Raw genomic sequence first — 23,446 nt, 5'->3', positions numbered from 1 at the left:
TTCTTTTGAGGTATTCACGGCCTCCAAACAACATAGAATAGAAATATTCTGTCTAGTCTTTGTCTGCCGTGATAAGATAGGTAGTGCAGACTTTTGTCCCCGTTGTAATCCGTCATGCCTGTCTTCTCCCCACTGGTTGGTAGCCTGTTTAGCCCGGACCGCTTATTAGAGATGAACCATCCAGCTCCACTGGAGGGCACCCCTAATAAGGACATGTTCACTAAGTATGGACTAGTCGCTATAGCTTACACTAAACTATGGCATAAATATACGAAAAAGAACCCTGAAAGTCAGTGGCCACTGATAGGTTCCTTTGACGAAAATAAAATAAAAACATTAGAAATAGCGCTCCAGAAGAGTAAGACCACGCCCACTATGCTCGACAGTATCGGCATGTGGCGCAAAGAAACGGAACAGCGAAAGAAAAGAGAAGAAGCAAAAATAGGGAAAGAATTACGAAAGGCAGCCCATCTAGCCGCAAAGCAACTAGAAGAAGAAATAAAAGAAAGAAAGGAAACTATGCGAAACCAAGAATCAGGGTCGACAGGCCAATGTCCTGTTAGGACCCCCTCTGCACTCTACCCTGAATTGCCCTCCAAACAACGAGCGAACGATGAGTTACTACTAGGTCCCCCAACCATCTACATGCCCCCTCCATATGCCCCCTGTCGACAAAGCTTTCACGCTCCGAGTGGGAGCGAAAGCGATCTCAGCGCTAGTGCTCCAGCCCTCACGGCTTTTGCACCAGCCACATTAACAACCTCATCAGACGACCCCGAGTCTAGCAAACAATCATCGGCCAGACTAAATAGGTTGAGCAAAGATGAGCGGGATGGGATTGACAAAATAGCAAAGACATTAGTAGAACGAAGGGAGAGCGAAGATTATACAATGAGCGTATATAATTCACATGCCGACAGTCACAGACGGCATTTCATCTTGCGATTCAGCTACTACACCCTGAACGCGTATGAAGATAGGTACCAGAGTAAGGGACCCGCTAAATTAACAACACTGTATAGGAAAATTGATGTTGGAGATGGGACCGAACGTGAGGCGACGGAGCTCTTCATGCAGATGCTTGAGGTCTTCCGCCACCTCACAGAACAGAAACCAGAAGCCAAGGTTACGGTCCCTGAAACAACCTCGGCAGAAGTAGCCAATACTATGATGCCTATCAGAGAAGCGGCTCCTTACTGGATCCCGCCATGGGGCCAGGGAACGAGCGATGATATTAATAATGAAAATGCAAAGGGAAGGGTTGTGTACAATTGGGTTTACCAACCATGGGATCGACAAGATATCCTAACCTTTAAGCAAACCCTGCCCGACTTAAGAAAGAACCCGACAGCATTTTATACCGAATTAGGCACAGCCTTGGGTTCGACAATAATGACTTTAGCAGATATTGACTTGTTCTTTGGGCTATGTCTGCCAGCCGACGTGTGGAAGCAAATCCGGAAGGCTGACCACACGGATCTGTTTGGACATACCTGGGACCAACTCGGTAAACTAGACAGACAGCGAGAGCCGGGGAGTAAACCAGTGAAGGACATACTGGAACTCCCAGATAAAATAGTCCAGAAATTAAAAACACTGGTCCCGGAAAGAAAAGTAGACTGGTCGATAGTCACGGCCTGTCGACAGAAACCCCAGGAAGATGTGTCAGAATACTTCTCCCGATTTGAGACAGTGTTCTCCGACTACAGTGGCCAGGACATGACCACCGCAACCGGACAGCACCTGTTTGTGCAAAATTATGTAAAGGGACTAACTCAAGAAGTCTCCCAAAAACTACAGACGAGTGAGAGTAGTTGGGGGGCCTCCAAACCCGCAGCCATCCTTCAGATGGCTCAGTATTACGAGCACCAAAAGAATGAGAATGATAGGGCATCCGAGAAGAAGAAGAAAGATTTAAAGGAAAGGGTAATGATAGCCCAGATACAGGGTATAGCGCTAGGACGGGAACATCAAAGGGGGAACTACCAATCAAACGCCCCCAGAGATCTACCTCCTAAGGATCACACCCCGACATCTCACACTGGACGGAGAGACATTAGCAATGACCAATGCGCCTTCTGCAAAGGGTTCGGCCATTGGAAAACCCAGTGTCCGGTTTTGCTAGAGGTGAATAGAAATAGGGATTCCAGGGATGTGGCAGGTGGTCCAAGGAATAGAGTACAGGGACGAGGGAACTCCAACGACACTAACAATGACAGATCAGGAAGACTGAATACATTTGACCGTCCCCGACAGAATCAATATCAGCTATCCGAAGGTGAAAATGCCCCCGATTTTGCATAGGACTGCCAGGGGCAAGGGAGGGATCCAGTCGAGCTCTGTGTTGACCAGCAAGGTCCTTATGTCACCGCTAAGGTCTTGGGTACAGAGTCTCCATTCTTGGTAGACACTGGGGCGACACGTAGTGTGTTATCAAAATGACTGATTCCAAGGGCACCCTTGTCTGGCTCACACATAACGTCGATAGGATTCGATGGGACGCCCTCCACCAACCCCCTGTCCGTACCTATTACCTTTGACCTAGAAAACAACACTGCTGACGCGACATTTCTACTCTCCTCCAACTCCCCTGACGCCATTATGGGCATTGACTTACTGAAACATTTTCGAGCTACCATTAGGTGTTCCCCAGATGGAATACGAGTCATCCTGTACGACAACCCAGACATGGCCAGATCCCGTCTCCCACGACATATGTGCCCCATAACTGACTCTGACATGTCCTTGCTTGATACCCTGCCCCCGTACTTGTGGGCCAAAAATGACTCTGATGTGGGGCGAATGATGATTGACCCTATTCACATAACTGTACGACAGGACGCTATGCTCCCGAAACTCCCGCAATATCGGATATCCCCAGAGGGTGGGAAGGCACTGGTAGCGATCATTCAGTCTCTGGTAGATGCAGGAGTGGTTGAAGAAGTGGTTAGCAACGTCTGCAACAGCCCAATCCTACCTATTGTTAAGAAGCAAGGTGAAGGAGATGAGAAAGCGTACCGCTTCATCATCGACTTACGAGAGATTAACAAAGTGGTTGTACCCCAATATCCTGTGGTCTCTGATATCACCACCATTCTGACCCTCATCCCGTCCACTGCCACCACCTTCTCTGTTATCGACCTTAAAAACGCATTTTTCTCTATCCCCATCCATCCAGACAGCCGTTATCTTTTCGGCTTTACTTTAAAATCTCGCTCGTACCGATTTTGTAGAGCTCCCCAGGGGTACACTGAAAGTCCCAGCATTTACAGCCAGGCTCTCAAAAGACAGCTGGATGCCTTCCAGCTACCAGAGGGAGTGGTGTTGATCCAATATGTCGATGATATCCTTTTGGCGGCCGACACCACCCCGCTTGCAACGACAGCCACCGTCCAACTCCTACACTTCCTTGCAGAAAATGGCCATAAAGTCTCCAAAAAGAAGTTACAGTTCTGCCAGCCACAAGTGACTTACCTAGGCCATCTTCTGTCCAAAGAAGGGAGGAAACTTACCCCTGACCGAATCCAAACCATCTTAGACACCCCCGTCCCAAAAACACAAAAGCAGGTCCGCTCTTTGGTTGGCCTAACCTCTTTTTGCAGACAGTGGTTGCCTAATTACAGCCTCATTGTGAAACCATTACTTGCCCTGCTGACCAAAGATGTCCCCTCCCCGCTTCCTTGGACCACTGAGTGTCAAGCCTCCTTTAAGGAATTACGGGATGCACTCTGCTCAGCACCCGTCCTCGGAACGCCGGATTACTCCAAACCCTTCTCCCTCTTCACCCACGAAAGGGAGGGATGCGCATTGTCTGTCCTGACTCAATCGATTGGCCCTAAGCAGCGCCCTTGTGCCTACTTCTCCGCCACTCTTGATCCTGTAGCCAGAGCCTTACCTGCCTGCCTTCGAGCAGTAGCTGCCGCTGCTGTCTCCATCCGTCAGAGCGAGGGAATCGTACTTTCCAACTCCCTCACTGTATTAGTGCCCCATGCAGTTGACACCCTTTTGAACCAGACAAAGACCCAACACCTGACTAGCGCACGACTGACAGGATACGAGTTGACTCTGCTTGCACCCCACATCACACTAAAGAGATGCACGACTTTGAATCCTGCCACATTGTTACCCCTGCCTGAAAACGACCCCGACGTTCCTCCCATACACGACTGTGTGACCCTCACAGACGAACAGACTAGGAGTAGGGTTGACCTCCGAGACACTGCTTTTCCTGACCCCGATGGAGAGCTATGGGTAGACGGCTCCTGCATCAAACTCCCAGATGGCACCACTTCAGCTGCCTATGCAGTCACGACAGCCCGAACAGTAGTTGAGACAGCCTGCATCACACAACGATCCGCCCAGGCAGCAGAGCTGATAGCCCTCACCCGAGCATGCATCATAGCCGCAGGGACCACCGCGAACGTATATACGGACAGCCAGTATGCCTTCGGAGTGGTCCACCATTTTGGGCTCCTGTGGAGGGAGAGGGGATTCCTGACGTCCCACGGTACCCCAATCCTCCACGGAGATTTAGTGTCCGCTCTGATTGAGGCAGTTCTCCTCCCCAAACGATTAGCGGTGATCAAATGTCAGGCACACAAAAGAGTGACAGACTTAGTCGGACAAGGGAATGCATTAGCCGACATCACTGCACGAACCACAGCTGAGAATAGGACAGTGACACGCATATATGTGACTAGGTCACAAGCAGAAAAATGGAGTGACACAAGGGAAATGATCAGAGACATACAGTCGGCCAGCACCCCTCACGAATTGACTAAATGGGCAAGGGTGGGTTTGAAGGACGAAGAGGGTTGCTGGCGAACAAAAGATGCAAACAAATGGTTGCTGCCCGACTCATATCTGATTCCCATACTGACAATGGCTCACTCCCCCGCACACATAGGATCTGCACCCATGATCGAACTCATTTCCAAAGTCTGGCATAACGACAAAATCACCGACTCAGCCAGACGCCTAGTTCAGCAGTGCCTCATCTGTCTGCAACATAACCCCGGGAAAGGGACTGTAGTACCCCGGGGAGGGTTCGGGACCCCCAATCACCCCTTTGAGGTCCTTCAGATGGATTACATCCAACTAGAGAGATGCCAAAACCTGAAGTATGTACTAGTCATTGTGTGTGCCTTCAGCAAATGGGTGGAAGCCTATCCAACCCGTGACAACACTGCCATGACTACTGCCAAAGTACTACTGAAGGAATTCTTCCCTCGCTATGGCCTTTGTCGAATTTTATGGAGCGACAACGGCCCCCACTTCATAGCTGAGGTTATCCAATTAATCCTAAAAGGGTTGGGGGTGAAGCAACGATTTCATGCGGTCTTCCACCCCCAATCCGCTGGTCTAGTGGAACGCCATAATGCCACGCTGAAGCTGAAACTGGCAAAAATAGTGGCCACCACTGGACTTAACTGGCCGGATGCCCTCCCACTGGCTTTGTTATCGATGCGCTCCACCCCCACCAAGCACCATTTGACCCCCTACGAGGTCGTGTTTGGGCGTCCGATGAATCTCTGGACTGCCCCCAAACCGACCTCCATTCATGACGTCCCAGACGTCCTACTATCTGATTATCTGTGCAAGTTAACTAAAACGTTGTCTGTCATTCATCAACAGGTGCAGCAGGCTATCCCCGATGCTTCCAGGGGCCCCGGCCATGACATCCAACCGGGAGATTTCGTGCTGATACGAAATTTCCAGCGAACCAAGAGTCTGGAACCTCGGTGGACGGGCCCCTGGCAAGTGCTGATCACCACCCGAACGGCACTCCGAGTGGAGGGGAAGAGGCACTGGCTGCACGCGCATCATTGCCGAAAAGTCTCTGCAAACCTGGCTACGACAGAAAACGTCAGCACCCAAGAAGAGCTCCTGAGCAAAGACCGACCGATATTGGACTGTTATCCCGATACTGAGGCACTCGAACTTGCAAAATTCTCCGATCCCACTGTGCCATCCAGAGAAGGGTATTTCCTGCGTCGAAAGGAGGGAGTTTCGGCTAAGTAGGCCACGGACTAAGTTAAATCTCAGAACGGTGACCTAAACACAGTCAAGGGTTGCCGGGAGAGAAGCTAAACGAGGTCTGTGGTTCTGCCCGCTACCGAGCTCCCTTGAAGGTGATGGAAGCGCCAAATAAGAAGATGATGGAAGCGCCAGATAGGAAGATGATGGAAGCAACAGGAAATACCCAGTATAGAAATCCAAAGGTTGACAACTTGCACAAATCAAAGACAATCGCACTCTTTATTGTCTTCCTCTTCTGCCTCCTCCTCATGACCTCCTTCTGGATTCTGGAGGAAAGCACACCGGCTCATGAGGCATTGCTACCTACTGCACAGCCGACCCCCCTGAAAGAGCATCACCTAATCTCTGTCGCCTCAGCTCCGAGAAAGGCGCAGGGAATTCTGGAACAATTCCTTCGTGCAACTGTTGCACCAACACAACATTGCTGCAAATGCTACGAACTGTTGGATCTGCGGGTTGCTCCCGCATGCCACTGGACACTCTATTCCCTTCATCCCTACACCCTTCTCAGTTCACGGCTCTTGCCTCGCCTGGCTGATCCTCATGCAAGAGAGCCACAAGGACAACGCCACCTCCGGCCGGACAGTGTCACACTTCTACTCTGGGTTCTGGCTGAACAGAACCGGAAAGACTCCTGCTGCCCTGTGTCCTGCGCTCACAGGCGCCACCTTCATCAAAAACATTCCAGCCAAAGAACGAGTCGAAGTACAGGTGCTCCACAATCCAGCCAGGACCACCTTCTCTCATCTACAAAAACAAACTACCGCAACACTGACTGTGGCTCTGTCTGTCATCAATGTCACAGGTCTTGTGTGCCTCGAAGGCCATGGAACGCAGCTGGTGGGTCACAGCGCCTGCCAGACCACCAGAACATTGGACTCAGCTGACCCCCCTTCCTTTGTTGCTTCTCCAAACATGTACTTTGTGTGTGGCACCAAGGCCTACACCTGGCTCCCGAAGGGTTGGAAGGGTACCTGTTACATTGCCTTCGTTCTCCCACCCACATATGTAGCCCCTGCCAACCATCACAGGCAGAGGCGTGCAGACGACCTTGGACAAGCCGACTCCACCGGAGCACAGTTCCTAGATGCAGCAAAGGGACTTGTTCCTCTGTGGGGCCCAATGGAAAACAGCCGTGCTATCCGGCACCTGACCCAGGCAGTAGAAACAACGATCAACATCACTGCTGGTATCCTCGCCAACAACACTGCGGAACTTCAGGCGGTCCGCCTCGTGACCCTCCAAAATAGACTTGTCCTAGACGTGGTCCTAGCCGACCGAGGAGGAGCGTGCCGCATCATCGGATCCAGCTGCTGCACATACGTGCCTGACAACTCGCCTTCAGTCTACAAAGCCATTGAACACCTCCACAGACTTTCCTCAGAGGTTCACCAAGAACAAGAAGGATGGTCACTTGGGAGCTGGTTTTGGGACACCTTGAAGAGTTGGGGTTGGAAGTTGTTTTCCTTCGTGCTGATACCTGTTGTAATATTATGTGGGTGTTGCTTAGGTATCCAATGTCTGCCCCCCTTGTGCGGCCTTGTTTCTAACTGTATGTGCCCAAAGACTTTGGACTTCCGGAATGAGCACATGAGTCCCCTCCATGAAGTAGAAATACGTGGCCTTATGGGGATAAATCCAAACTGACAAGTTGGCGAGACATGTTAAAAGGGAGGACTGTGGAATTTTAATTTGCGATCTGAACATCATCTGCGCCAGCTTGTCACCTATGTACTACATGCACGGCAGCTATTATGTATTACGTGCACGGCAGCCATTTTAGGTATCATGGTCTCCCTGTCCACGATCGATCGCCAGCACGTCCCTCTGACCCAGCAAGCATCCTCCGCGCACCCTGGCTCCCCCTCCCTCCTCCTCCTTATGAGCATGACCCTTCTGCATGACCCTGTCCTTGGGAGTCACGCCAGCGCCTGACCAACACCTCCTCTCCTCCCATGAATGCCCCTCTGTTGATAAACCTCCCTCCTGCGCTGGATTGTCCACGTGGCATGAATACCACTCCATTGATGGCCCCTCACCCCGTGTCCGACTGTCCACACAGGTCCGAGGCCATTGCCTAAGCCGGGAGATATCATTTACTGCCCTTTATTGTATGAGGTCGCTCTCCTTCAAAGGACCCTCTATTGATCCAGGCCTCCCCACCCCCTGTGATATGATCAGGCGCACACATCCTAAGACTCGACGGAACACTCAGCTGCGTGATGGTCCCCTCCTCTTATCAGCAGGTTGAAAACCTCTATTGTGAAGGTATATGGGGGTGGGATTGACACTAGGATTACGGGGATGTCTTTTTCTCTTGCCTTACAAAGACTTGATTGTATTAAAGGAAGGTCACATGCCATAAACCAGTGTATAAGAGGCCAGGCCTCCGAGAGGCTGTTAGAGCACCTCGACATGATACCTTGTTGTCTGATCTGATGTGTTCTGCTCCGACGGAATAAACTTCTGTTTCCTGCCTTCTGGTCTCCGGCGCCTGCCTCATTGCTTGGTAAACTTGAATGGTACAAGGGCGGTTAGCGCCGGGCAAATCTTGAGAAAGGTCCCAGCCCTACCTTTTTCTACAGTAGGAGGTTCCAGGAAACCGCGACGGCACCCTGTTAGTCCTTCGGGCGGTCGGGGGACCTGAACCAATCGGGGGTGGGGGTGCCACACCGCTCCGCCCTGACAGGGGGGGGCGGGAGTATAATGAAGATGGCAATGTGCTGCACAGTCAGAGCATCGACTCACCGTGCAAGATGGCTCCTTAGGCATGCGGGACAGCGAGGGGCTGCCTGCTTTGGATCGCCCGTAAGATGACCCACCATAAACGTCATACGTGTGCTGTATGAAATAAACCTGCAGCAGTTCTTTCCCATAAATACGTCTCCAGAGTATCATTTGGGTGGGAATTGTGTATATGTTTAAGCGGGCGGGAGTGAATGACGGTGTGGGCACTATAGTTTCATTACACCTGGCTCAGCAAACAACCAAGGTATCAACTTCAGCTTATGCAATTAGACAGCAGGGGGCAGCTATCAATGGTGCAGCAGGTGCAGTGGCACAAGGGTCCAGGGGTAGCATGGGCTCCGACACCAAACTAGATGGCGGGGGTCCATTCTCCCTGCTTGCGTTAGGGCCCTTGGCACCCTTGCTGTGTCACTGTCAGACCAGGAGCAAAAGTGAGGGGACGGGCACAGGAAGAGTACTGAGGAGGAGTACGGAGCGCGAGAGGGAGCCGGAAGCCAAGGAGGTTCAAGACCTTCTCAGAATGCGTAAAAGTTCCTGCTTGAGCCCCCTCCTCAAAAGGGAAAAATTGATGGCTCAATCGTTCTCAGGTAATGCGGTGAGAATCTGGAACTCGCTTCCACCTTTGCTCCGTGCCACCAACTCCATCCGGATCTTCAAAGCGGCCCTCAAATCTCTTCTATTCCAAAGACACTTTCAGAACTAATTCCTTCCTTCTCAGACCCCGCCGGGAAGTTCTTTAGTCATTGTAAATTTGTTATATTTATTTATGTTTGTTTGTACATTCTTTGCTTGCTGTGTTTGATATTGTGTTCCTTTTGCCTGCGGTGTTTGGATTCTGGGACCTGCTATTTCTGTACGTTCCATTTTTGTAAGATCTCTCTCGTGTAACTTAACTGGTTCTATTGTTCAGTGCTCTGACGCCTTCGGGTAAAGTCTTCGCTTTATAAAAATGCATTAAATACATAAATAAAAAGCCGTACTTGAGCTCCTGCGCGATGGCGGCGATCTGCTCCACGCGGTCCTGGTGCGCCGCCAGGTCGCTCTCGAAGGCCTCGTGCTTCTTCAGCAGCGCTTTGATCTCCGACAGGGAGGCCCTTTCGTAATCCGTCTGCTGCAGCATCGCTTCTTTGCCTGCAGGGGGAGCGAGAGGACAAGAAATAAACAGACTCGAGACGGTGCCTTGGGATTTTACAAATGTGCAGGGACACAGCTTAGCCAATAAGACTGGGGGTGTGTGAGCTTCAGACTTTCCAAACACACGCTAGGGTATCTTTTTTTAAAACACATGGGAGGCACGACACGAGGGAGACTTAATTGAGAGTGGAAAAAAAAGGACGGCAGATGGTTAGGGGCACATAAAACACAAAGTTTTTCAAAGTAAACTGCATTTTTTAAGGCCTTCAAAACAGACCAGATCAAGTGTGTGCATTTTTGTCAGTGTAGGTATGTACAAATCACAGGTGAAATCTGATAAGACACTTCACCACACCCGACTGAAAGCAATGATTTACAAGAAAATATTTTTTTTAGAGGTAGGGGTGTAACATCACAACCCCCCCCCCCCCACCCCCGCTGGGGTCCAGTCCCTGGTCCTCCAGGTACTGACCAGTGAACACAAAAGGGACCCCCTGCTGCCTCATTTAATTCACTTCATCAGCAAAGGCGCAAAATCTCTCTCCGGCCCGGCACTACCTTAGCAAAGGCTGGCTCTGGTTGCGAGAAGCTACTTAGAATATAGTATCAAGTATCTACAAGAAACAATAGTGTTTTGAAAATCAATGTTCTGCAAACAAGTAATGCACAGCTGTCCACCGTCACACTGCTTATGAAACAGACCGTCGCGCCCAGCTCGGTGGGAATATTTCAAGTTTGAAAGATGTGCTGCAAGAAAACAAAAAGTGCAACTGGACATCACTTTTTTTTTTTTTGCACTGCACGGGTATGTGTATTTTTGTCACCAGTGATTTAAATGGAAATATAGAAGTGCTGGTACTCTCCCATGAAATGCATCGCAGCAGTGCTGAGTAGTGCTGGTACTCTCCCATTCAATTTAGTGCAGCAGTGCTGAGAAGTGCTAGTACTCTCCAAATAAATAAATTGCAGTAGTGCTGAGAAGAGCGGGTACTCTCGCTTCCAAATTACAGAAGTGCAGGTACGCAGTCCCGGACAGTGCCTGCCCATTTAAAGCACTGTTTCTCACAATATCAGGTGTCTTAGTGTGAAGAAGGAAAGGGGAAGGAGCAGGGCTTTAAGTGGGCCGGGTCCTGCCGGTGCTCGGCACGGGTGGTTCGAAAAAGCAGGTGCTGAGACGGGTCTCTATCGGGCTCTCCATTTTTGCCCTCAGGGTGAAAAAAAATCTTCTGCAGCAGTCTCACCCATCACTGCCTTTGAGGTAACTTCAGAGATGTATTTATCTTACACAACTAACAATCATTTGCAATGTCAATAGCCCGGACTGGTTCTAGGTGTAATGGTACAGATGCAGCAGATCTTGAAACTGAGAAACCAGGTTCGATAAAAATCTCCCCCGCCCCCCCCCCCAAAAAAAAAGCCTATTTAAAAAAAAATATATGTTTTAAAAAAGGTAACAAAGATCTGTTTCACAGGTCCGCACAACCTGTTCTCCTGCTGACTGGTGTGATTGTAGTGTTAGGAAACTATTCATCTACTGGAGACTACGAATCAACATGTGGTGCCCCTCTTCTGCACCCCCCTGTACGTCACTCCATAACTTTCCCCAGATGGCATTGGTTCAGAGGGGGACCGGCTTCTGCCACCAAGTCGGGGTTCACAGCTACAGACTTCCGGTGCAGCTCGGTCAATCCCAGTCAGCTCTAGAAACAGCTTCTGTGAAACATCTGACGGACAGTACAAGCTCAAACTGGCGAGACGAGAGGACTAAAACAGGACCTCGTTAATCGGGGGCTTTACAAACGCCAACATTCAGAAAATCAACAAGCATGAGAGCTCCTGGATTTTCTAACCAGCCACAAACAGATTTAAAAAATATCTTATGGGGCTAAGGACCGAGCTACAGAGGTCCTTGTGTGCCTGGCAAGCTCTGGGGTATAATATAGCGGCAAGAAAATTCTGGTGGTTAATGCACTTGCTGGAGAGATCTGTATGAATCCAATCGCAGCTCCAACTCCTCATAAAACAGCACAGATTAACGTGCATACTGCAAAGCACAGCAGGACATGCAGGGCGGAGATTTGGGCAACTGTTTTTGTTGCAGAGAGGCTGTTTTTAGGTGGAGCATTCGAGACCTCTTTTACTTTAGTTTATACTTCTATGTGTATGCACTTTGTGGGCACTGGATATCAGCCCTAGGACTGGTCTGCTTCCACTTAAGGACGTTTTTTCTGTTCATCTGCCTCTATTTTAACTATTTTGATAAAAAACGATACAAGTACTGAAGTTTTCAGGTGCCCCTTAGGTACTCACTAAAGAACCGGTCCAAGAAAATGACTGATATTTGTAGAGAAATGAGCCAAATACAAGGCAAATCAAAGCATTAACAACGTTGAATTTAATTAAAAATGTTGCAGTTTCTACTGGATGCAGCAAAACATTCTAGTCCCACCTTTTCCTGTAGTGGAGGATACTCATTAGTTCACAGCTGGAGTACTGCGTCAATCTAGGTTACTGGGATCTGTTTTTTTTTTTTTACCATGAGTGGTATATCCAAAGTCTAGTTTTCCGGAGGTACCGCGATACTTGGATGCCTCTGGGATACTGACTGCCTTCTAATATGGCTATTGGAGCCCCAAAACAAAAAATAGTGATTATATCTGCAACTACAATTCACAATTAAGAAATTCAGATGAATGCATCCGTGATACCGGACAGTCTGTACTTAGGAGCATGTAGCTCTAGCCTGTTGGTAGTAGCCACCTGTGTCAATTATCCTGGGGTTAGGAGAGCCCTCTTGAATCTGGTGAGTGTTCGGACCGGCTCCAACCACCAAATAAATAAGAAACCCCAGTTCAGATGAGCCTCGTGGTCTATGGCATGGAGCTTTGGAGTCAGGAAAACATGGGCCAGAGAGATGCTGGACCTCTGCACAGCCAGGCATAGGGTGCCTAGTGTGGCTCGGGAATACTCTTTTGGCACCCAGGCCCAAGGCTAGTACGGGCCCAGTGCTCGCACAATGCAGGACGGAGGTGAACAGGCCAATTGATACCCAATAAAGTAAGAGATGCCAATACAAGCTACTCACCCACGCAGACACGGCATTACACAACAAAGGAACTGCGTCATACCTCAACCCACGTGTGACCTTTCACCAGCCCACCAGGAAACTCCCAACCAGATCGCTCGCCCTAGCTGCCACCCATCGCACCCGACGGACAAACCGCAGAGGACGCTCCTTTTCCCATTTGGCCGCTAAGACTTGGAATGACCTCCCCCTGCACCTCAGAGCCTCACCATCGCCCCAGCATTTCAGGAAGGACATCAAGACATGGATGTTCAACCAATAGAACAGGCAGAACTACCAGACAGCGCCTCGAGACCCTCACGGGTGAAGCAGTCGCGCTCTACAGATACGGATTGATTCAGCGTGTGCACCAGGCAGTTACCAATCTTTATGGTCTTTGCTTTTGCAATGCCCAACAATCATATGGCAACGAGTCTCTGGAATGTTTCTAAGCACCCCGGGGAGCGGTTCTAGGGGGCAAATGAAATGAAAATTGGACTTCATCTTGCATTGGACAGTAGCCCTACCCCAAAGCAGATGTTGTTAATGTTATAGTGATTTGTATAGCGCGCGGCTGCCCCAGCCAAGGGGCGTCCCGGCGCTGCAAGCAGACAGATTGCAGAGAGTTAGATCCACTGATCGCCTTGAGACGCGGCAACTGGAGAGGACCCGTCACAGAGATCTATTTATTGCTTCTACTCGGAGGACAGGACCTACAGGCAGCACAAAATGCATCAGCCACCTATAGACTGAGGCAGCTAGGGCAGTAACTCTATGCAAGAAAGAAAGACATTGAGCACCCACAGATGAAGGTGGCTGGAGCAGAACCGACACGCAGGTCACAGACTGGGAGCTGTGCACAGAAGCAATGCACAAGCAGACCAATCACATAGGCGCTGAGACAGCTGGAGCTGAGCTTATGTGCAGGGCATAAAACCATAACAATCTCCTATAGATTGAGATGTAATGCACAAAGGCACTTTGATCGTCCGCCGGATCTTAACCCGGACACAAAGATACAATGATTGCCTATAGATGGACTGAGCTTTACATGTAGACTCTTTAGATAGAGGATGACAAGGCAAGACCATTTGCATCACACAATACCACATACATCACCTATAGATTTAGGCGGCTGGGGCTGGACCTCCATGCATAATACAGCGACACCTTTACTGCCTTTAATTACTCACCAACAACCAACATAGCTGAATCAAAAGGTGTTTACAACTGCATGTTTACTCCTACCACCTATATTTGCCCACCTTTACCTCTGGTACATTTTACTGCCCGACTATCCAAATCATTGAAATGACCTTTACTTTGTTCCTTTTACTTCGTCTCCTATCCCCAAACTTCAGAATCATGCATACCATTTCCTTAATAATTTTTAATTAAACATTGAATACCATTAACATTAAATTGTATGTTTTTTCTAATTAATTGAAATAATCCTGTACCCGATTCCATCACTAACCCAATCACATCAAAACTATTTTTTTTATCAATTAATACATCTTAATGCTAACCTTATTATCCATCTATTTAATTAAATAAAAAAATGAACACCATATTGACATTCTACTGCGTCGTTAACCCTATTAGTAATTCTATTTAAATTGTTTAACTCAAAATAACTTATGTTGTATTAAATTAATTCTTATCATAACCCTAAATTAAAGCATGCATCTTATTCTAATGTTAACCGTCTTTTGTATTGAAAATGCATTTCCATTTAAATATTTAATCCTTCGAATACTAACCATAAACCTAAACCAAATTGTAAATATTATTGAAGGATTTGAAATTAAAAATATGAAATCTAATAAAAGGTACATTAACACTTGATTAAATTAAATGTAGTTTTCAATTCATTATAGTTCCAATTCCTATAACCTAAACAAAATTACACCATCAATTATCTAATAATAGCCCTAAAACTACATTCTACTAACCATTAACGTTTGTTTCCACCTTTACATAATGGTTTCGGCAAAATGATGGTTCCTCAGAAAATCAACTCAGTAAAATGCAGTTGAAGAAATTGCGGGCAAGTAAATGTCGGGCAAATTAAAGGGGAGCAAAGTAAAGGATAGACCCCTTTTAAAACTCCTGTGCAATTATTCTGGGCTCATGCCTCCGTTCTTCAGGGAGTTAATTCCAGATATTTGAGCCCAACCCTGCCAGGTATGGGCCTCCCATGGTAACTCTCCTTGACAGGTTTAAAGGTTCAAAGGGGGCAGTGAAACCATAATGTTATATGCAGAAACTATTTTCCTAATAGGAAGCCTATGCAATAACTTCAGGGTACGACAGAGGTGAGTCTGCTTCTCATGTTTATTGAACCCTTCCCCAGCAGGATTCTGGACTTTCATCAATCCTTTTATTTTTTCTAAACATCTGTTTTTGTTTTATGTAAACCACAGAATAATATTCCAGCTCACTGGAACAAGAGTAACACTAAAATATATACAGATATCAGACAAGAACATTACAGTTTCTTCCATGTGGGAAGAAGTCTTGAATATTACACAGGCCAGGTTGCTAATAGCATATCTGCTGCCTTAATCTCCTTTGTCTTGCAGGATCAGCATCTTTTTGCTAAATTTCTTACATATCCCTTGGATATCTCCAAGATAATCCAGACCCTACTATGTTAACAAAGATCTCCATATCCTCCACGTTTTCTTGGGACGCTCCCACCCTTCATACACGCCTTTGCAGCTCCCAGAGAGAGATTTATTGGTCTCCGCCAGCTCCCTGTGGTCGCTGTTGATGAGTAACTCTACTGTCTTGTGATCCATCTCTCTCCGACTATCAGATACATCGAACAAAGTGTCGGGCTATGTGTGGGCAGGTCACCGGCATTTGGAATCTCCAGTGATACAAAGAATGGCTGTAATGGGTCATCTTTGCTCGCTAAGAATAGGTCAGAGGTGGAGCCTTTCTGCTTAACAGCATCAGCTCCGTTTATAGCTGGTGGTGCTTCCTGCGCTGCTCCCAATCCATGTTTTGACGGCTGAAAGGAGCATTGGAGCTGGACTTACCATCGGTCCACGCTTCATGGATGTTAGCCTTCTGCCTGAACTTTTCGGCCAAGTGGTCCAATCTCTCTAGCCGGCGTATTTCACTCAGCATCCACTCCTCGTAGCCCTTCTCGGCATGCTCCAGGCCTCCCCATGCGTTGTTTATGTCCTATAGAGAGAAAGAGCAGATAAGAGGGATGAATCGACTGGACATGGCCAAGGAGCCCTTTCCAAGCGACGCCCCTCCAGGGACCAACTCGCAGGCAGAGCACACATGCCCAGGGCTAGTAAGGTACAGTATATTAGGAGAGTCCAAAGTTGGAACAGGAGAACAAGATCCAAGCCCAATTTGTAGGATAACCACAGAGTATGAAACATGCCACATTTAGCTTCATTGAAAGTAAATGTATCTGTAGTTATCTCTAAAATCCAGACAGGATCCAGCTGTTCAAGACATACACCAGGTACCTTGGATGTAGAAGAAAAACTATTTTGACCTGACCAAAGAGCTCTCTGCTATAGGAGCTTAAAAACCTCAGCTGTTCTGCCAACAGGGAGAGCAGAAAGTGAGGCCAAGGCCTTCTATTGTGTCTGGAGATGGAACAGCCCTCGCTTGAAGTTTTCCAGTAATATAAGCTCCTAGGGAAATAAATGTACTTGCAATTGATAAATAAGGACACAGCATTTTCATTTTGTCTAACATATGCACTGCTGTGCAATCATCCATCACTTACAGAAACACACAAGGAGTAAGAACATAACTGGCTTAACTTATTTTTAGCAAGCACAAAACAGCCAAAAACACCTGAGTAACAATAAGCAGCTATTTTAAGAATGCAACAGAGGCGGGAGTAACCCCATTCCAGACCTTTCACTGCACACCATCACCCCTTCAGAAGAACTAGTGGCAGTTCTAGACATAGGAGAGTTTTTCTACTCGTTCTAGATTATTATTGTCCTACTACATTGATATCGGTACTAAAAGTACTGAGTATAGGAGTCGGCGTACATCGGATGGTACTATCAGCATCATTAGTGGTTGTACAAATAGAGGAAGGATCCACATTAAAGGTGGCTCTCTTGGTAGTAGTGGGGGAGGGCGCCTTAATTGAGGAAACATTAGTTACTGATCTTTACACTGAATGAAATGTGTTACTTTTCATCTTAGACTTCATAAATTGGAAGGACTGGAACTCTATGTCAACATACAACCCCCCCCCAACTCTCCAGTATTGTGAGAAAATGTACCCTGAGGAGTTTCGTCATAGGTTAAATCAAAGGCGATTAAATAACATACAACCAGATCCACTCCAGACTAAGCAATCGCCTCTTTGAATATTACAGTCAGAGCTGGCCAATGCACCGCGTAACAGGCATCACTCAAATGCTATGAGCATCTTTCCCAAAATTTGACTCATTTCAGTTATTGCCAAAAATGTGGCTACACCAGATGTATGGAGGGTGCTTACTGTCATGCAATGGATGCGAATCTAGAAGGGATTCATGCAATAAAATAACTTGTGTCTTGGCACTTAAACACATATACCCAGAACCAGCACTCAGCCAACTTAATGATGGAGGAGTAAAGCGAAAAGGCTGGGGATTCGCATGCAGGGGAAAATGGACAACACAAGAGAAATCGACCCCAAAAGAGCCTCCATGGCAGTAAATCTTTTTCAATTTTGTAGTGCGATGACATCAATTACCCTTTGATACTGGGTGTAATAACAGGACTGATACCGTGTTTCTCACAATAGGCCCTTATTTGCTGCTTAAGAGCTAGATAAAGGCGAACAGCGAAGAGCAGACAAATTATACGTAGCTTAGCAAGAGGACTGCTCGGGGCACCCTAGAGTTAGCAGCAACAGCAGCTGTCCATGGCTAACCTTAACTGACGTCAACAGCTGCTAGCCACAACATGCGATAGCCTCCGGCATACACTTTCCAGACATTTGCACATACATTGGTGCCCCGTATGAGGGAATAGAGCAACTAATAAAGCCCAGAGCAGCACTGGAAATAGCTGAGCCACCATGTCGTACTGTGCGACACCACTGCCCTCTCCTGCTTACCGACACCATCTTCCCCTCGGAGGGCATGAAGGCCGGCCTGTTGCTGAGCCGCAGCTTGGTCTGCAGGGTGTTGAAGTTGATCTCTAGCTGGCACTTCTCTTGGACCTTGGGGGGCTTGTGGAGGCGGCGGTAGTCCCGGAAGTCCTCCAGCTTCTGCTGCATGGCCTGCATGGTGTTCTCGGGCGCCCGGTTCTCCAGCCAGGGGATGGTGCGTCTGATCCACTCCAGTAGCTGTGAATCGAAAGACAGGGCGCGTAGAGAAGTGAAGTCTAGAACAATACACTTGAATGCACAATACTGAATAACTTGGACCATTTTGAGAGCAGCATTTCTTCCACTGACCTCTGAAGGGCCTTGACTAACACCACAACTTGGCCACGTGCTAAAAAACCAGACCAGAAAGTTTCTAAACAAGTTTTTTTTTTCTTTTGAACCCGCCACCTGAGCAATCATAAACAGACTTCCTGCGCTAGCCTTCAGCCCTAGTGCGCCCCTCCTGTTTTTATGTAGCCCCACCTATAGCGACAGCATTTCACTTCAAGTCCCTGGGATACAGTTTGAGATTTTCCTTTACACACAACTGTAAAGTGGCAAGTCATCCCACCTCAAGTGAACTGAGGCTACAACTTCCTTAGTGCATCAGGGAATTATGTGAAGTCCCAGGACTGGAAACTTGGGGCCAGATCTGCAACTGTTCTGGTAACAAAAAGTGGCAGCAAATTGCGCACCAAATTTTGGGTGCCAACAATTTATTTTGCAAACCAATCTATGTACCAATAGGTTTGTTGGCAAAATAAGGAATCAAGGACAGTTGCAGAGTGACCTGCCAAATTATTAGTCACCAGGCAGGGCACAAACGGTCACTCCTTCTGATTAACTACCTTCACGGGGAGTGTGGCCTGCAAGAGACAGAAGACCACCAAACCCTTAAAGCGTTTCACAATGGATTTTCCTAAACCAGCTTGAGTTTCTTAAAGGAAAAGGAGCTGCTTTAAAAAAAAAAAAAAAAAAAAAAAAAAAAAGAAGATTTACCATTTGGAAAACCTTTGGTAAGAGCAGACTCCCCCTGATGCTTTCTTCAGGATTCCAAAGCGCGCAGTACTAATTTTTAAACCCATTTAACGATTAGGAAAATCTTTTCCGAACATAAGAAAATGCATTTAGTACATAGGAAATTTCTTTTTTTACAGTCGCAAATTCTTGATGTAGCAAATTGGAAGGTTTAGAACTTGAAAAAAAAAAAAAAGACTTGTAGCACTGGCCCTTCGTGGCAACTGTCACTCTACTGGTCTCACATGTTTGCCTTCTTTTAAAAATATGCCACTACCCCACTGTGTGGGAATCAGGTTTGTGGTAGCAAATACTCTGGAACAAAATAAAACCTCCGGTGTACGCCCTCAGAATTAGCCCAAGCTAGAGCTGACCGCTCTGTTGGGTAGTGGCGCACCAGACAAGAAATGTTCAAACAAATGTGGCGGTCTCTTTAGAATAAAAACAGCCGACAGCGCTCGCGCGTACTGGTAACACTTACGTCACTGGCCAGCTTTTCGTAGTCTTCCATGAGCTGCTCGTTCTCCTGGTTGACCGCCAGCACCTTGCAGATGCGGTTGGCTGCCGTTTCAGCCTGCAGAGGGGAAAGAGAGAAACCAGAGTCATTGCAACGTGGGTCCCTCAACGCAAGGCAGACTGATCGTCTAATGTAACGTATCTTGCAAGAAAGGAGGTAGGACAGGAGTGGAGACTATTGGCGGTAGTATTGAGTGGTTACTGAGTGAGGTATTGGGCAGGGACCATGTTCTGAGGCACAAGAGAAGAGAGAGCAAGGTAAATTAGTTAAGACATTGTCAATGTGGAGAGGGTAAGCTGGGATCTCAAAGTTCACAACTCTCGCAAACTTGGCACTTACGAGAACCACCAAGAGTAACTATTATGTTAATATATAAATGGGCTCATGTTAGGTGCATTCCACACAAACTATCAGTTGAGGTCACGTAAAGGCTGATATTTGTCCATCGGAATTGGCTTCATGAAATAACAATGGATCGATCAAGGGCAACTTTAAGCGAATGGTACCTCAGCCGAGGTTTCTTACCTTTAAACCAACCCAATACGATCTCTAAATAGAGTTCGATTCTGGGCAACCACCCCATGCTAGGATCCTTGAAGCTGCAAATGACAGAACAACTGGCTATTACTCTACTGAACTGCTCTTAAGTCTTAAAAGAAAGATACCTCCAATGTCTCATTGATCCATCTCAATGAGGAAAGAAGCAGAGATAAAACACTGGGGCAAACAAAGGGTAGAAAACTTTCCAAAGTAGATGCAAATGTTCAGTACAAGGACTTATCTGCTTGCCTCTTCTGGTGTACACCTGAAAATTGAACAGGGCAGGGACAGGCCTCCTGCAAAACTGTATCCGACAACGCACTCCTCTCCGAAGACGTATCCAATAAGCTCTTGTGCATGTTAGTTTAGTCGGCGCAGGTATCGGAGGACTCCTCCTACCCACTAGGGTTCAAAACTAGTCTCTTGATGGTTGCCTATTCTGTTTGGAGTTTTAATAATGATTTCAAAAGGATCACAAGATCAGTAGAACTAAGGGCTTCTTTTTGTGATCTTCACCACTGCATAAAAGTGACACCTATGCCAATGTGCACCTTAAACACACAAGTCTGAACAACAAAACTACAACCATCTGGGCTACTGCTCTAGAAATCATCAGAGACCGAGCTAATGCAGTCTAGATTCCATCCATCAGCCCACAGTCTTTCTGCACACTTTTCAGAAAGTTTTCAAAGTATTTGCTCACTAGACGTAAGTGCTTGATAAAGAGTTCTGTTCACGTTCTTTGATCAACGCTGTCTAACAGCAAAGCCTTTACACGTTTTGGAATTAAATCCATGTATCGTTTTTAAATAATTATGGACACTTTAGGGAAATGATTTGGAAAGAATTCTGTGCAAGTAATTTGGCATACCTTTTACTAAGATGTCATTATCTTTTGCAAATCGTGCCAACAAGTATATTCACCTGTTAAAAGTGTTCATTTAAAAAGATAATGATCATTTTCATGTATGAATTTACAAAAGAGTGAAGTTTTTGGAAACCATTTCAATCAATTTCTGGTCATAGTGTGAGAGACATTTTGTGTCACTGGGGGGAGAGGGAGTTGGTAAGTGCCAGCAACTTGTCAAACTCTAGACCCAAAGTAAGGCATTAGGAGCTCTTAAGTGACAGAAAAAACATTTAATCCATAAACGCCTAAGGGCTGTTCCCGCCAGTCTCCTTGTTTGTAAATTTTGAGGATGCAAAATTTAAATGATGAAATAGGACCAGATGAATTAATTTCTTAGCGAGAGGAGACTGTCATTAATATTGCTAAATTTATTCCACTAAAGCTAGGCATAACCTGATCACAGAGAATAATCTCATAATACTTTGGTGCTGTTTACAGACAATAAACCTCTAACATGAGATTTCCCATTAAGTGGTTGAATGAGGAATTTACATGGAGCCTTTGCAATGGAAAATAAAAAAAAGAAATTGGTCTTCGTCATCAGACTTTGATGTCATGAAGAAACGAATCAGACTCCAACAATGTATATGTTAGGAACAGTATTTTGATGCCCATTAACCACCCACAACCTTCATTTTGGAACTATTAGATCTTGCTTGTCAAGATCAATAAAGAGGGGTGAAAATGGAAAAGAACACTTTGTTGTAGTATGTAAAATTATCTTCGGAGAAACAATTATGGCGCTTCTAATTCTTCCACCATTTTATTAATCTTACCAGTGTAAGACTGTTTAAACCACTCCCAAATATTTCACTGGCAATTTGAACATTTGTTATTTTGGAGGGGGCCAGACTATCATAAGATAAAGCAGCCATTTTTGTTAATGTTAGAGATACATTACAAAGTAAGCGGATGTGTATCAAGAGTAGGGAGGTTTGTATCAGGAATATTCAAAGAATCTCATGTTGGGCACCTAAAACGTGTATCGGTATAGGGCACTACGTACATAGAGTTGATATAGGACTCAATAGAATAAACATGTAAATTGGATTATCAAGTGCAATTCTAATTCTTCTGCTAGCTCATTGAGAAGGACTGAACATTACATCTTTATTTATCTTGAATAGATTTCAGTATTGGGCTTCAATAAAGTGATACCAAAAGGACCCGGCTGTTTCCTGATGTGGTTATATTACTGTGAATGTGGTCAGGGAATGGGATTTTCATTGGTGCAAGAAGATCCGTTGGTGAAATGAACAAAGCGAGGGCAAGACGTGATATCAGCGCACAATAACTGCACCTATCAGTATTATTCAAACTAAAGCATGGTTAGACCACCTATGGGGTATATGCCATAATACAAAATACGTAAACACAGGGTCATTTAAGGGGTACACTAAAAGGGATGATTGTGTTCTTTTTCTAAAAGAAAAAATGAGCAGGTTTCTCCGACATTCATATGAAAGATGTTAACACAGATCGGCTTGAGATACAAGCGCTATACTCCAACCGTTGCTGGCTTTGTGCTCAGACAGAACAGAAAAAAAGCAATGGGCTTTTTTACTATATAAATGAATATTGTTTATATGACTTTTTCAAAACTTTCAATAAAGCTTATTTTGAACTTAAAAAAATAAATGAATATTGCGGGGGCATATCTGTGGACAATTTGATGTCTTCTGAATTGCATCCAACAGTTAATTCTAACAGATATCAGTCTGCCCTTGCCTCAAAACTAACCACAGCTCTTGCAGCCAAGCCCTGCATCTTTTGTACTCCGCAAAGGGGTTATGGACAGGCGGTAAACATTGCATGTTGCAATAACCCAGCTGTGCTGCCAGAACGAGACAAGCTATTGGGGCCAGATGTTGCCTTCACAACTTTGGCTGAAGTTATTGAAAATCTTGATGTAGGAATGGCAAGCCCAGATTAGTCCAGTTTTGATACTTTAAGGACACACTTCCACTGGAAAAAAGAACTTCATATTTTACTTTAATTTGGTATCAATATGGTGGTTGATAAAAATGTATGGAGAGTATTTCTGGTAAAGCTTAAATGTTGTTAACACAGGCTCAGTTTTCTTTCATCCAGATGGTATTTAGCTCTTTGATGTCCGAGTTCTGATTCCAGTAAGGGCAACATATAAATTGGTGAGCGACTTGCAGGCTGGGCGTGGCCATCTTGGAGGAGAAGTGACCATTACCGATTTTACAAGACTGTAGCGGACACAAATCTTGCATTGACGTTTGACTGTTAATCAACATATGGTAAAGCAACAGATACAACAGCAGCTTGCAGCTCTTCCGATGAAACAATTAAAATACATTTGATAAACCCTTAGTTCAA

The 23,446-nt window shown here is 46.3% G+C and overlaps 1 protein-coding gene across 3 annotated transcripts in view; it reads right to left on the bottom strand.

Moving 5' to 3' along the window:
• The window catches only part of ACTN1 (actinin alpha 1), a 238,339-nt gene that overhangs the window by 37,061 nt on the left and 177,832 nt on the right, over positions 1-23,446 (bottom strand). For all 3 annotated transcript variants that reach the window (XM_086937047.1, XM_086937048.1, XM_086937049.1), the window contains exons 9-12: positions 19,615-19,707; positions 18,084-18,314; positions 16,033-16,180; positions 9,768-9,918 (exon numbers count right to left, since the gene is read on the bottom strand). In XM_086937047.1, the coding sequence (XP_086793173.1) occupies positions 9,768-9,918; positions 16,033-16,180; positions 18,084-18,314; positions 19,615-19,707 (623 nt within the window). The remainder of the gene's footprint in view (positions 1-9,767; positions 9,919-16,032; positions 16,181-18,083; positions 18,315-19,614; positions 19,708-23,446) is intronic.

This window comes from Lissotriton vulgaris, chromosome 9 (genome assembly GCF_964263255.1).
Source record: "Lissotriton vulgaris chromosome 9, aLisVul1.2, whole genome shotgun sequence".
Classification (NCBI taxonomy): domain Eukaryota; kingdom Metazoa; phylum Chordata; class Amphibia; order Caudata; family Salamandridae; genus Lissotriton; species Lissotriton vulgaris.
Note: the sequence above shows the minus strand (reverse complement) of the source record. Positions and strands in the feature narration are given on the sequence as shown.